This window comes from Anguilla anguilla, chromosome 19 (assembly GCF_013347855.1).
Source record: "Anguilla anguilla isolate fAngAng1 chromosome 19, fAngAng1.pri, whole genome shotgun sequence".
Lineage (NCBI taxonomy): Eukaryota > Metazoa > Chordata > Actinopteri > Anguilliformes > Anguillidae > Anguilla > Anguilla anguilla.
The window spans coordinates 2,522,613-2,537,885 of NC_049219.1; the positions used below are offsets into that span (position 1 = coordinate 2,522,613).

Genomic DNA, 15,273 nt, shown 5'->3' on the forward strand with positions numbered 1-15,273 from the left:
AAAGTAAAGTTTATCATGAACTCTTTTATGTGGTCCTGTTCTTTTCCCTTCTCAAGTTATCCCAGCATTATTCTGCAGTTCCCATTGAATGTCTTCCCTTTTCAGTCCTGTTATGTTCCCTTGCTCTGTGAGTCTGCGTGCATGTCTTAATCCTGCAGGTGGAGCTGATTGCTCTATCAAAAATATGTAATCTGTTAGTCACGAAAAGACTGTTTACGATTACATACATTTGGATCCTTTGATAGGCACACACATTACAGCACCCAAAAAATACTTCTGGTAAATAATTTGCTTACATATCACCAAAACAAACTTTTATTTGGCATCATCTCCCAAAATGTTTATCAAAATCCCTCACCTTTCATTGGAGAGAAAGCAAGGGTCATTCTGAGTGTTTATCCTGAAATACGTCATTCAAGCTGCACCACCTAACCAAAAAAATAAAATCTGTGTTACGTTTTGCCCTGCTCTGCCCTACTAACGTAAATGTGGTAAAAAGCAACCGGTGTTGAAGCAAGGCATGTACAGTGAATCTACGTACTCTGGTATCGATCAACCAGTGGAAATATTGTGACACTATGACATATTTTCATTGACAGCCCCCTAATTAACATATGGATTAAAAAAATACAGAAATAAATACAGAAATATATTGTGGCACCGCACTGGGCGTGACGGTGCAGGCGGGGCGGCACAGAAATACACAGACCGGAGGTTTGGGGAAAAATAGCCCAACAGGGCCTTTTATTTACCAAAAATTATATACAAAAAAACCAAAACCAAACTCGACAACTAAAGTCTCTTGTCAGAATTAACTTAAAGTAAAGCAACCAAAATTAGGAGTAACGGCGTCCGGGAGACCGCTGAGGGGATCCCTCTTCAAAGCAGGAAGAGGGATGTGGTCCTGCGTCTCCACCGGATTCTGCAAAGTAGGGAAAAAGTTATCAACAGTTTTCAACAGCTCTCCTGCAGCCCAAAACCCCCTCTCCTCAAGGGAGACAAAAGGCCTCCTTTTAAGCTCCCAGCCATCTCCCTGGAGTGGCAGCAGCTGTGTTGCCTCATTGATTGCAGGTGTGTTGACTGCAAAGGAGGGAGTTGAGGAATTTCCAATTTGCCGCTCTCCAGGGTCCTGTGGCTGGGCTTCCTAGAGTGGCGCTGTCCTGGGTCCTGAAGAGCTGGCCTGGTGGCAGGTTTTAGCTGATGCCTATAAGGCTGAGAGGGGCACTGTGGGGGCATGCCCCGATCCATGCCACAATATATATATACAGGCATAAATTAATCAAAACATAAATAAGGATATAAGTATATACAGAAATAAATGAATCAAGCAATAAATAAATATGGGAATGAACATCCACAGAAATGACTGAATCAAGAAATAAATATGGAAATAAATGCAAATACCCATTTGTCAGATTTTGTCTATTAATTTATTTGTACATTCATTAATTTTTACATTTTCTTGCTTTTGTATTTATTTATTTATACATTAATTCATTTATTGAGTCATTTATTTATTTATTATTTTTACATTTTTGGTCCTCCATATACCTGTAGTACCAGTCAATGGCAATAATCAGTTGTGGTGTTTCTCTGCAGCCAGCAGATGGCGCTACAGTGTATTTCATTTGCCGCCTTGGTTACATTATTAGATGAAGATTGAATGTTTTTAAAATATAAAGATGTTTGTAGACTGAAGGTGAGGTAAAGTACACCATAGTGATCATACTACTGCAGTTTCTTGTGTTAGCAAATGAAATATGTTTGCAATCATGTTGTTTGCCATGTGATATCATCGCAACATGGAACAGTTTTGTTAATGAAATCCTTGCAGGAAGCCTCCAACCTTGAGTTGAATTGGCTCCTTATTTTTAGTTATTTTTTGTTAATTGAGCCAAGTGATGACCTTTTTTTTGTGGATTAGTCAGAATACTTTATGAACATAATTAATATAAACTCTTCCTGTTTTTGTGTGTACTGTGTACATCCCAGGAATGCACGTACTGTACAAATAGGAAATTCCACATTTATCTGCTGCCAAGGTGCACAGTGTGACAATTAGCAGTGAATTTCAATTGTGTGTGTGGTTGTATGTGTGTGTGTGTGTGTCTGTGTGTGTGTGTGTGTGTGTCTGTGTGGTGTGTGTGTGTGTGTGCGCATGTGTGTTGTGTGTTTGTGTGTGTGTGTGTGTGTGTGGTCTCTCCACAGGCTGGGTTGGTGTAATATCACAGATGGCGGCTGTGATGTTCTGGCCTCAGTCCTGCGCTCTCCTCACTCAGAGCTGAGAGATCTGGAGCTCAGAGACAATGACCTGCAGGATTCAGGAGTGAGAGCGCTCTCTGCTGGACTGGAGGACCCACACTGTAAAGTGCAGAGACTGGGGTGAGTACAAACACAAACCCCTTCAATCAAAAAGGGTTCCAATGTGACAAAATACAGCACTAATGTTAATAATGACTAAATATAGCACTAATATTACTAATGTTTTTAATGTTAAAATAGACAAGAGAGTTATTTTTCTTCACTGAAATAAAGCAACATTTTCCTGTTCTTCCTCTTGGTAGAAACCCATTTTAAATCTGACATGAGTTGGAAAAAACATATTTTTGAGAAGCGTCAAATCGTTTCTATTCATACATTATTCAAAATTATGAAAATTAATTGAACCTGTTCAAATTTAGTTTAACTGGTCATTTTCTTAAATAGTCATGATTAATTCAAGAGCCCTGTTATTTTATATTGAGCTGTAGAAGGTGTGTAAAACACTGCTATGTGTTTGACACACACAGCCCTGTTAGTTTATATTAATTTGTGTAAGGTGTGTAACACACTGCTATGCGTTTGACACACACAGCCCTGTTAGTTTATATTAGTGCGTGTAAGGTGTTTAACATACTGCTATGTGTTTGACACACACAGCCCTGTTAGTTTATATTAGTGTGTGTAACACACTGCTATGCGTTTGACACACACAGCACTGTTTATTTTAATGTATGTAAGGTGTGTAACACACTGCTGTGTGTTTGACACACATAGCCCTGTTATTTTATATTAATGTGTGTAAGTTGTGTAACACACTGCTATGTGTTTAACACAAATAGCCCTGTTAGTTTGTATTAATGTGTGTAAGGTGTTGTGGCAAACACGCCTGCCACAGGCCACCGAAGTGGCTTTCCTAGGGGCCCTCCAGCACAGAGACACAGGGAGATGATGTTCCAACAGTCCACATTTATTGACGAGGGTTTGGCAAGATGGTACAGCCAAATGAGCAGATGTAAAACCCTGTCATGACAGAGAGGCTCTCTCGTGTGAGTGGGGATGGCAGATTTAACCTGTGCGCACTGATTACCTCACTACGCACAGGTGCAGCCACTCCTGCTCCTGGGTCCAATTAGCCTGGCCAATTATCTCATTCTTAACCAATCATCCAATTGGCCAGGTCTAATTAGCTTGACCCAGGGCAGGTGTGGCTGCTTAAACCAGCCATCCCCACACCACATACCCCCAACGCCAAACTGAGGCCAGGGAGAATCTCTGGCCGAAGCCTACTCCCCCCCCAGCACTCCAACCAAGCAAAAAAAAAAAAAAATCCAAGCATTCTTAACACTCCCCTAACACATCTTTTCAGGGGCAGGTGGCCCCGGAACAGTCCAGTACATGTCGCGACCCTCCCCCGGACGATGAGGCAGCCCTCCCCCCTCCCCCCTCCCCCCTCCCCCCTCCTCCCTCCTCCCCCCTCCCCCCTCCTCCCTCCTCCCTCTCGGAGCGCGGGGAGTCCTGGGCTGCTCGGCTGGCTGGTGGGGGTGTCACCGGCTTGGGCTGTTCCAGGGGCTGTGGTGGGGTGGCTGGGTTAGTGGGCTGGTTTCCTTGTGGCGCTGGGGACCAGGAACCCTCGTGGCTGTGGGGGCCGCCAGTCGGCTCTGCTGGTAGGCTGCTGCAGGCTTACCCCCTCATGGGCTCCGGGCAAACCAACCAGGCCAAAACAACAAACTAAAACAACAAAAGGGACAAAAAAGGAAGCAAAACGGCGCGACCACCGCTCGTGCGCCGCCCGTAGCTGACCCGCCTTCCCGGCCAAGTCCAGCTCACGGCGCGACCACCTCTCGTGCACCGCCGGTAGCTAACCTGCCTTCCCGGCCAGGTCCAGCTCCCCAGCGTCCCAGCTGAGGATCACTTCCTTCCCCTCCCTGATCATCTCCCGCTCCCTGTCTTTGGCCTGGAGGATCTGTCTGAAGCCATGTCAGGAACACCTCAGTTGCACCTCCTCCAGTGTGCCTCCAGGCTGGCCCTCCTGTGCCTCTTCCCTGTGCCGGAGCAGCCCCACGTTGGGCGCCACTGTGGCGAACACGCCTGCCACAGGCCACCGAAGTGGCTTTCTTAGGGGCCCTCCAGCACAGAGACACAGGGAGATGATGTTCAAACCGTCCACATTTATTTACGAGGTTGGCAAGATGTTACCGCCAAGGAGCAGATATAAAACTGTCATGACAGAGGCTCCCTTCTGTGAGTGGGGATGGCAGATTTAACCTGTGCACACTGATTACCTCACTACGCACAGGTGCAGCCACTCCTGTTCCCGGGTCCAATTAGCCTGGCCAATTATCTCATTCTTAACCAATTATCCAATTGGCCAGGTCTAATTAGCTTGACCCAGGGCAGGTGTGGCTGCTTAAACCAGCCATCCCCACACCACAGGTGTATAACACACTGATATGTGTTTTGATACACACAGCCCTGTTAGTTTATATTAATGTGCTGTAAAGTAGCACACTGCTATGCGTTTGACACACACAGCCCTGTTAGTTTATATTAATGTGCTGTAAGGTGTGTAACACACTGCTATGTGTTTGATACACACAGCCCTATTCGTTTATATTAATGTGTGTAAGGTATGTAACACACAGCTATGTGTTTGACACACACACAGCCCTGTTCGTTTATATTAATGCATGTAAGGTGTGTGTGTCCTCTCTGCAGGCTGTCAGGCTGTAGAGTCACACAGAGAGGCTGTAATTCTCTGGCTTCAGCTCTGTGTTCAAACCCCTCACACCTGAGAGAGCTGGACCTGAGATACAATCACCCAGGAGACTCAGGAGTGAGAGCGCTGTCTGCTGCTAAACTGGACACACTCACACTGCTGTAAGTACAGAGAGTTTCCACACTGCACCTCACACACACACACACACCTGAGAGAGCTGGACCTGAGACACAATCACCCAGGAGACTCAGGAGTGAGAGCGCCGTCTGCTGCTAAACTGGACACACTCACACTGCTGTAAGTACAGAGAGTTTCCACAATACACCTCACACACACACACACACAAACACACACACACATACACACACCTGAGAGAGCTGGACCTGAGATACAATCACCCAGGAGACTCAGGAGTGAGAGCGCCGTCTGCTGCTAAACTGGACACACTCACACTGCTGTAAGTACAGAGAGTTTCCACAATGCACCTCACACACACACACACACCTGAGAGAGCTGGACCTGAGATACAATCACCCGGGAGACTCAGGAGTGAGAGCGCCGTCTGCTGCTAAACTGGACACACTCACACTGCTGTAAGTTCAGAGAGTTTCCACACTGCACCTCACACACACACACACACACACCTGAGAGAGCTGGACCTGAGATACAATCACCCAGGAGACTCAGGAGTGAGAGCGCTGTCTGCTGCTAAACTGGACACACTCACACTGCTGTAAGTAAAGAGAGTTTCCATAGTGCACCTCTCACACACACACACAAAAGGAGTTGGGGGGGGGCGGGGGCATGGAGGGCACTGTACAAACCAGCGTTACTCAAGAGAGTTGGGGATCTCCTGTGGAGGGTGCTGCACGGGATCACTGCAGTAAATAAGATGTGGTTGTTGTAGTTAGGGGTTTGATCAGGGACACAGTGATGGTGGAGTTTCAGTATTACAAAGCAATGAACCTGAGTGTGTTTCAGTGTGTGTGTTATAAGGGTGTTTTATGTTCAGTGGAGGGAGGGGAGCTGTTTTTGCTCATGGAACAGGGTGAGTGAATGGGATAAGTTTCCTTTCTGACAGATTTGTGTTTTTTTCATATGATCGTGGTTTTGTGTTTTATTGTGCCTTTGTTTTTATGTATGTGACGTCATTGGTGTGTTGAGAGTGGAAATAAAGGATGGTTAAAATTCAGAATTCTGTTCTGCTGTTCTTACAGTGTGGACCATGGAGGAGGGAACAGGACCAAACCAGGACCCAGGAAATGTGAGTGTGTATCGACACAGAACACTTTGCATAGATACACACTCTGCTGTGTGTGTGTGTGTGTGTGTGTGAGAGAGACTTCTCTCTTACACACAAACACACAAACAGAAACACACATGTACACAAACACACACACAGAGGTACAATGACAGTCCTTTCTCTCTCACACACATAATAAGGTGAATATTAATAGTGATAATTAATCTCATTAATGTCTGGTGTGCAGACGGCTGTCAGCTCACACTGGATCCAAACACAGCGCACAGAAACCTGTCTCTGTCTGAGGGGAACAGGAGGGTGACACACACACCGGGGAGAGAGGAGCAGCCATATCCTGATCATCCAGAGAGATTTGATTACTGGCCCCAGGTTGTGTGCAGAGAGAGTGTGTGTGAGCGCTGTTACTGGGAGGCTGAGTTCAGTGTGTCTGAGTCGGGGGGAGAGGTTTATATAGCAGTGACAGATAAAGGAATCAGCAGGAAAGGAGGGGATTCTGACTGTATGTTTGGATTCAATAAAAACTCCTGGAGTCTGAGCTGCTCTAAGCACGGTGACTCTGATAAACTCGGTTACTCTGTCTGGCACAATTGGAACAAAACAGACCTACCTGCCCTCACCTCCCCCTACCGCAGAGCAGGAGCGTGTGATAATGATGATGATGATGATGGTAGAGGAGTGTGTGTGTACAGGGTAGGAGTGTGTGTGGACCGTCCGGCCGGCACTCTGTCCTTCTACAGCGTCTCTGACTCTGACACACTGACCCTGCTGCACAGATTCCACACACACTTCACTCAACACAAACCCCTCTGTGCTGGATTTGAAGTGCGTGACGCCTCAGTGGCCCTCTGCCAACTGGAGTAGAGACACACACACACATGCGCGCACACACACGCATACACACACACATGCATGTGCGCTCACACACAAATATGCACGTGCACACACACGCATACACACATACGTGCGCATACACACTCGCACACATGCACGCACACACAAATACATACACTCATGTACACACACACACACCACATTCATATACCCACTCACACACACACACCACACACACTCATATACACATACACACACACACTCAGATACACATAGACACATACACCCACATACACACATCCACACACACACATACTCTCACACACACCCTTGCTTTCTCACACTCATGCACACGCACTCACAAATACACACACTGATGTACACTCATGCACACGCACTCACACACCTACGCACGCACACACTCGTGCACACACACTCACACTCTATACACACCCTCTCACACCAAATCACTCACACACCCAATCACACACATGCACACACACACCTACACACATGAACACACACAATCTCTCGCACACACAAACACACACATTCACCAGTGCACTCTCACGCGCACACACACATGCATGCTTATGTACACACGCTCATAACTGTATGTACACACACACACACACACTATCTCTCTCTCTCACTCAGTCACTCACACACACCCTCTCTCTCTCACACACACGCAGTCACATCCACAGTCACACACACATTCACACAAACGCACACACACACACAAACTCATGCACTCACGCACACATACATGCGGGCAGAGACACAAACACCTGTCAACACGCACATTCACATTCCCATACGCATGCACACACATGTATAAACACACACACATTCACATTCCCATACGCATGCACACACATGTATAAACACACACACATTCCCATATGCATGCACACACATGTATAAACATACACACATTCTCTTACCCATGCACACACACACACACTGATGTACACTCGTGCACACACTCACACACGCATTCACACTCTCTCACAACTATTCACTCACACACCCAATCACACATGCACACACACACCTACACACATGAACACACACAATCTCTCACACACACAAACACACACATTCACCAGTGCACTCTCATGCGCACACACACATGCATACATATGTACACACGCTCATAACCGTATGCACACACACACTTTCTCTCTCTCTCATACTCAGTCACTCACACACACACCCTCTCTTTCACACACACACACTCACATCCACACACATTCACACAAACACACGCACACACACACAAACTCATGCACTCACGCACGCACGCACACATACATGCATGCAGAGACACAAACACGTGTCATCACACACATTCACATTCCCATACGCATGCACACACATGTATAAACACACACACATTCACATTCCCATACGCATGCACACACATGTATAAACACACACACATTCACATTCCCATACGCATGCACACACATGTAAAAACACACACACATTCTCTTACCTATGCACACACACACTGATGTACACTCATGCACACGCACTCACACACCCACGCACGCACACACACACACCCTCTCTCTCACACACACACAGTCACATTCACACAAACGCACGCACACACATACATGTCAACACACACACTTCTCAGTGTCCCTCTGCTAACTGGAGTAGAGACACACACACATGCGCGCACACACAAACATGCACACACATGCATACACACACACACGTGCGCATACACACTCGAACACATGCACACACACACACACACACATATATATGTACATACACACTCTCATGTACACATACACACACTCACACGCACACAAATATACACACACACCTATATACACACACACTCATATACACGTACACACACACTCAATCACACACTCACACATATATACACACACTCATATGCACCTAGACTCACACACACGCACTCACACACCTACACACCCTCTCGCACACCCAGTCACACACACACACACACACACACACCCTCTCTCTCTCACATACACTCCATCACACAGACACATACTCTCACACACACCCTTTCTCTCTCAGTCATGCACACGCACTCACACTCATGTTTACTCATGCACACGCACTCACACACCTACGCACGCACACTCTCTCACACCTACACACGGACACACACAATCTCATGCACACACACACACGCGCATGCAAACATACACACGCTCATACCTGTATGCACACACACAATTTTTCTCTCACTCACACACTCACATACAGTATACGGACACACACATTCACAAACGCACGCACACACACACACACACACTCATGCACTCACGCACAAACATAAACGTGTCAACAAACACACACTCTCATTCCCACACGTACGCACGCACACACATGTATAAACACACACATTCTCTTACCCATACGCACACACACACATACTCATGCACTCGCACATGCACACACATGCATACACGTACATGCTTGCACACACCATATACACATGTATACACAAACATTCTGACACCCATACACACACACACACACACACACACACATATAAACACACACATACACATACATACACTCATTCTCTTGCATGCACACACACTCAAATACACAGTCACACACACATTCACACAAATGCACGCACACACACTTTCTCTTACCCATACACACACACAATCCGGGCACACACATCCTCATGCACTCACACACATACACACACGTTCACATCCACAGTCACTCCCACAAACGTACACATGTATGCACACACATTCACAAATTCACGCACACGAACACACTCTCACACACACGTATAAACACACACACACACATACATACACTCATTCTCTTGCATGCACACACACTCAAATACACAGTCACACACACATTCACACAAACGCACGCACACACACTTTTTCTTACCCATACACACACACAATCCGGGCACACACATACTCATGCACTCACACACATACACACACATTCACATCCACAGTCACTCCCACAAACGTACACATGTATGCACACACATTCACAAATTCACGCACACAAACACACTCTCACCCAATCACACACTTGCAACCTTCCTTGACCAATGCCTTACCAGTGCAATTTCAGCTGTGCCCAATATTTTATATATATATGTATATATATATATATATATATATATATATATATATATAACCTCAGTACAGCCTAACCCCTGTACATAAGAGTATTATCTTTTAGCAGTTCAAGTTATGCACTTGCTGTCTAAATGTGATATTTTTTTACATTTTAATACATTTATATTGCAAATGTTCAAGGTGTGTTTATTTACTTTTGATTATTAAAACATTAATATAACATTGAGAGTAATAATGCCAAAAGATGGCAGGGTAAAATGTTTCTGAAATAATAATTCTGTCTCCTGTATCTGCATCTTTTTTAAAAGAAGCCAGTGGCAAACACCTCCACTTAAATGTGCATTTTACCAGTTTTTACAGTTGCTTTCATTCATTTTCACAACAGTTCCAATGTGCAAATTTCTGTTGGCAAATGCAGCTGATAGGGAGAATGCAGAATGATCACTGCAGTGTACTTATTTCCTTTCATTACTGTAAACAATGATGGATTGAGTTTCCTTATTAATTTTTTTAGGATTTTTTTTTTGCTTTAATTTTCTGTATTTTCAGACAATAATATGCAATGATTAAACCTGAATTATTAAAATATCAAATGTTTTGCTGTTGTGATTTACACAGTAGTACTTATTTCATATTCTGTATGGGATTATGTTTGGGCTCAATTTGAGTAGATCAGCATGGGGCTAAAATCTGCAGTTGAAGCAATGACATCCATCTACAGTAGTGGAAATAAAATCCATTATAAGAGAAGTTGTGTAGTGTCTGATGAATGCTTGCTTCTGTTGCTGTAGTGTAACCACAACTCAATACATTTTGAAAAGGCACTGCTTGTCTATTGAGCTGGTATGTTTGTGTTACCTCTCAAATAAATGGTTTTCCTGAAGGTTTGACCTGGATCTGCTGCGCATCAGTTGAATGGATTAGACCACTAAGCCAAAATCAGGGCAGAAGTGTGGTTTGCATGACATCCAGTCTCTGAGGTGTTCCTGAGACCCTACAGTTTTTCTCATTTTTTCAGATGCATTTCTGATATCTGCAGTCACACATTACAAATGCATTACAGTATGTTATGATTGCTTTGGCTCAATGTGGAAAACTCAATTTGCCAAACTGACTGGCAGAATTCTTACCCTAAGACACTAATTGCAGTACCTACCATCAAAGTGCACAACTCTAAATCACACTCAGTTTTCACAATACAGTCGTCTCGTATTAGTACAATGTTCCAATGTTTATTATTAGACATGCAGATTGTGAAATGAAGTCAAGATGTTTGCAATTCTGTCTCATCACTTCCAGCAACATTGCCCTGGTGAGTCGCATTGCAGCACGTTTGGTATTCCTGTGGCAATGTCTGTTCTGATTATGTGATTTTTCTTCTATCAGATAAGGCCTGCTGGTGCAAGTTTGTAATGTTGCATTTGTATGTGTTATTTTTACTGTTTGTGTGTCAAATGTCTAGAGTAAATGTTTCTGTTTAAATGATTAGTTGAATAACACATATCACCGCTATTTTCACCGACCATGTTAAATGTACTCACTCAGCTCCAAAGGCATGCTGATGTTAAACCCATATTCCAATCTGTTTGAAATGACACAAATTCTGCCTAGTCTGTTCAAACATCAGACATATTTTTAACTCTAGATATTGTTTATGCCCTGTACCTGAACAAGTTGGATGTGCCCATTCTACTGCACCATCTCCTTTGTAAGCTAAGAAGTTCCTTTCAGCTGACTACATCAGAATCTGTACTACTGGCATTTTATGAAAGCTGAAAATGTACAACATTGTTAATCAGAAATGATATCTGGGTGGGTAAATTGCTGGATATGCTGTAGAACATAGTTTGTCATTGATTTATAAATATACCGGTATATCCTAGGCTTTCACTGATGGTTTAATTGTGGTATATATAGCAGTGGCCTGATATGCATTCTATGTTTGCAGTTTGCTTCTACCTGACTGCTTCCCCCCAGCAGGGAGACAGAGGGGCACAACCCCCCCAGCAGGGAAGCAGAGGGGCACAACCCCCCCAGCAGGAAAACAGAGGGGTGCAACCCCCCCCAGCAGGAAAACAGAGGGGCACAACCCCCCAGCAGGGAAACAGAGGGGCACAACCCCCCCCAGCAGGGAAACAGAGGGACACAAAAGACTCTGGGTCATCCCACCATGGATGGCGCAGGAGAGGTAGCAGGTTTTAGCAGTTAAGGTGGTCTGGGAGGATGGACAGTGTGGAGGACCGATCGCTTAGTGGGTCAGACTGGTGGAAGATACCACAAGCCAGGCTTATCTTCCTGATCAGGGCCAATTATGACACCCTGCTTTCTCCTCAGAACCTGCGCTAATGGTTTGGTGCGGATGAGACCGTCCGCTCTGTGCTGCACCCAAACGAGGCCTCCGGCACATTCTGTCAGACTGTGAGACGGCTCCAGCACAGGGACACAGAGCAGGCCTCCAGCACAGGGACACAGAGCCGGCCTCCAGCACAGGGACACAGAGCAGGCCTCCAGCATGTTCTGTCAGGCTGTGAGATGGCTCCAGCACAGGGGTGCTACAGATGGAGGTATGACCAGCTGCTGGGGAAGCTTCTGGAATTACTAGAAACCAGCAGACAGGAGGCAAACAGAGATGCCTCTCCTGTGAAAGAGCATCAAACCCACTTTGTGAGGCAAGCAGAGGAGGAGGGGAGCGTAGGACACAAAGGTGGGAGTAGAGCCCTGGTTCCAGGCAGAGGGTGGAGCATGCATGTAGATCTTAATCCACAGCTCCATTTCCCAAATGAAATCAGCACAGCGTTCCTGTGGCCTAACATGGAGACATGGTCCACTCGGGTGAAGGTGGTGCTCCTTATATGGAGACATGGTCTACTCGGGCGAAGGTGGTGGTCCTTATATGGCGATGTGGTCTACTCGGGCGAAGGTGGTGCTCCTTATATGGCGATGTGGTCTACTCGGGCGAAGGTGGTACTCCTTATATGGAGACGTGGTCCTCTCGGGCGAAGGTGGTGCTCCTTATGTGTGTCGGGTTTTGCGGGTGACGACCCAGGTGCGGAGTGAGAAAAACCTCAGGTGGCATCAAAAGGGAAATTCAAACCAAGACTTTAATATAAAAAAAGGAAAACAGAACAAAGAGCCACAAGGGGCATATAACAAAAACTAAAAAATACAAAAAAAACTTCTGGACAAAACAGAACTTCACAAAGTACAGAAAACAAACGGCAGAGACAAAGGCAGAAACGCACAGAAACACACAGGTGGAAACACAAGCAGGTCAAAATACAGGCAGACAGAAACACACATGAAATGCAAGGAAATAGCACACGAGTCAAGGAGCAAAGAACTTAAATAGACAAGGGTAACAAGACACAGGTGAACTCAAAGAACAATCAAACCAGAAAGGGAGGGGATAACAAGACACAGGTGGGAACAATAATAGAATAATGAAAACCAATAATACAATTAACACAGGAAGGGAGAACGAACTGAAACACAAAACTGAAGTGCCGCCATCTGGCGGCCAAAAGGGGAAAAACTGAAAATACAGAACCATGACAATATGGATACGTGGTCTACTCGGGCGAAGGTGGTGCTCCTTATATGGAGACGTGGTCTACTCGGGCAAAGGTGGTGCTCCTTATATGGAGACGTGGTCCACTCGGGTGAAGGTGGTGCTCCTTATGGAGCTCACCCTCCCATGGGAGGAGGGGGCAGAAGCAGCCTATGAGCGGAAACGGCTGAAGTACTCCGACCTGGCAGCGGAGTGTGAGAGTGTAAGGAGTGTAAGGAGGTCAGTTAGAGAGCGACAGTATATCCAGTGGAGGTGGGACGCTGGGGGTTCACCCGCCAGTCAGTGCTCTACCTTCTGGAGAACACGGGCAAGGCAGGGGCAAGGCTGAGGAGGGCAGCTAGAGGGCTGGCCGAGGAAGCAGAGAAGGGGGGCTGGCTCAGAGAGGGGGGGGGAGAGTCGGCAAACACCCACTGCACCCAAAACAACAGCAGAGGGTGGCAGCTGGCCTTCTGGATCAGTTTGAGCCTTTTTGTGTTCCTGGAGTAGAGGCTCCCAGCCCAGCACACACAGGTGTAGAACAGGACACCGGCCACAATGATCTGGTAGAACATGGCCAGCATCCTGCTACACACACCGAAGGAGCGTAGCCTCCCCAGAAAGAAAAGAGCCTTCAGTCTAATAGGGCCTCCAAAGACACAAACCACAGTATCAAACCATCTATCTATATGATCAGGTGAACTTGGTGTATATGTGCTTGTGTGTGTGTTTGTGTGCGTGTGTGTGCATGTTGTGCATGTGCATGTGTCTGTGTGTATTGATGCGCTGTGTACGTGCTCTGTGTGTACAATAAAAATGAGCATCTTCAGTGCATCAACCAGTGCAGTGTTTCTTTGAAATTACACCCCCATCCTCATGCTAAACGGAATTTAATAAAACCATTATGTGCCGTGGCAGGAGCTTGAAATAGTCGAAAATATCAGAGTATTTACTTTCGCTACCAGATGTCTGGGCTGTATTGGAATACTGGAAACAGAAAGTGGATGCTTTCCGCCATCCGGTGGTCTTGTGACGCTACTACAAGGGACTGAACTCCAGAGGGTGAGACTCAAGGCAGAAGTTGGGAGTTTCTAAAACGTTGACTGCTTACTCCAGTTCCCTCTGTCTAATATAACATTTTTTGTAAAGATCTGAAACTAGGCCCTAATATAGGAAATCAGAATGGGGGAAAATATTTTTCATGGCACCGTACATGAGGTAGAGGTAGACAGGTTTCCTTTAACAGGCTTTAATATAAGGGGCACCAGGGAGACACACACTACACAGCCTGCAGAGGAATTCTCAGAAGTTTTCTAATGCCACACACCAGCATGAAGTATATTATCTTAACAGGAACGAGCTTGTCTGAGTAACCTTTTCCCTGTTGTAATTACAGCAAACACCCATGTGATAGAGCCACAGCCATGACATGACCTTATGTTTAGTCTTAAGGCTTTCCTTTAAAAAAAAAAAATCAGCTTTGGTATGATAACAAGCCTACACATTAATGGATTATTTTACTCTGCTTGGATGAGAA

The 15,273-nt window shown here is 45.6% G+C and overlaps 3 protein-coding genes across 4 annotated transcripts in view; all 3 read left to right on the forward strand.

Moving 5' to 3' along the window:
* The window catches only part of LOC118218880 (NACHT, LRR and PYD domains-containing protein 3-like), a 33,204-nt gene extending 26,042 nt beyond the window's left edge, over window positions 1-7,162 (forward strand). The window contains exons 14-17 of the mRNA XM_035401606.1: window positions 2,209-2,382; window positions 4,978-5,139; window positions 6,196-6,242; window positions 6,469-7,162. Coding sequence (XP_035257497.1) covers window positions 2,209-2,382; window positions 4,978-5,139; window positions 6,196-6,242; window positions 6,469-7,103 — 1,018 coding nt within the window. The 3' untranslated portion in view covers window positions 7,104-7,162. The remainder of the gene's footprint in view (window positions 1-2,208; window positions 2,383-4,977; window positions 5,140-6,195; window positions 6,243-6,468) is intronic.
* LOC118218904 overlaps window positions 1-15,273 on the forward strand; it is a 284,420-nt gene that overhangs the window by 61,291 nt on the left and 207,856 nt on the right. The gene's annotated exons all lie outside the window — the stretch shown is intronic.
* Window positions 12,267-15,273, forward strand: part of LOC118218915 (Bardet-Biedl syndrome 10 protein homolog) — an 82,199-nt gene continuing 79,192 nt past the window's right edge. Inside the window, exon 1 of the mRNA XM_035401670.1 lies at window positions 12,267-12,380. Within this exon, the coding sequence (XP_035257561.1) occupies window positions 12,363-12,380 (18 nt within the window). The 5' untranslated portion in view covers window positions 12,267-12,362. The remainder of the gene's footprint in view (window positions 12,381-15,273) is intronic.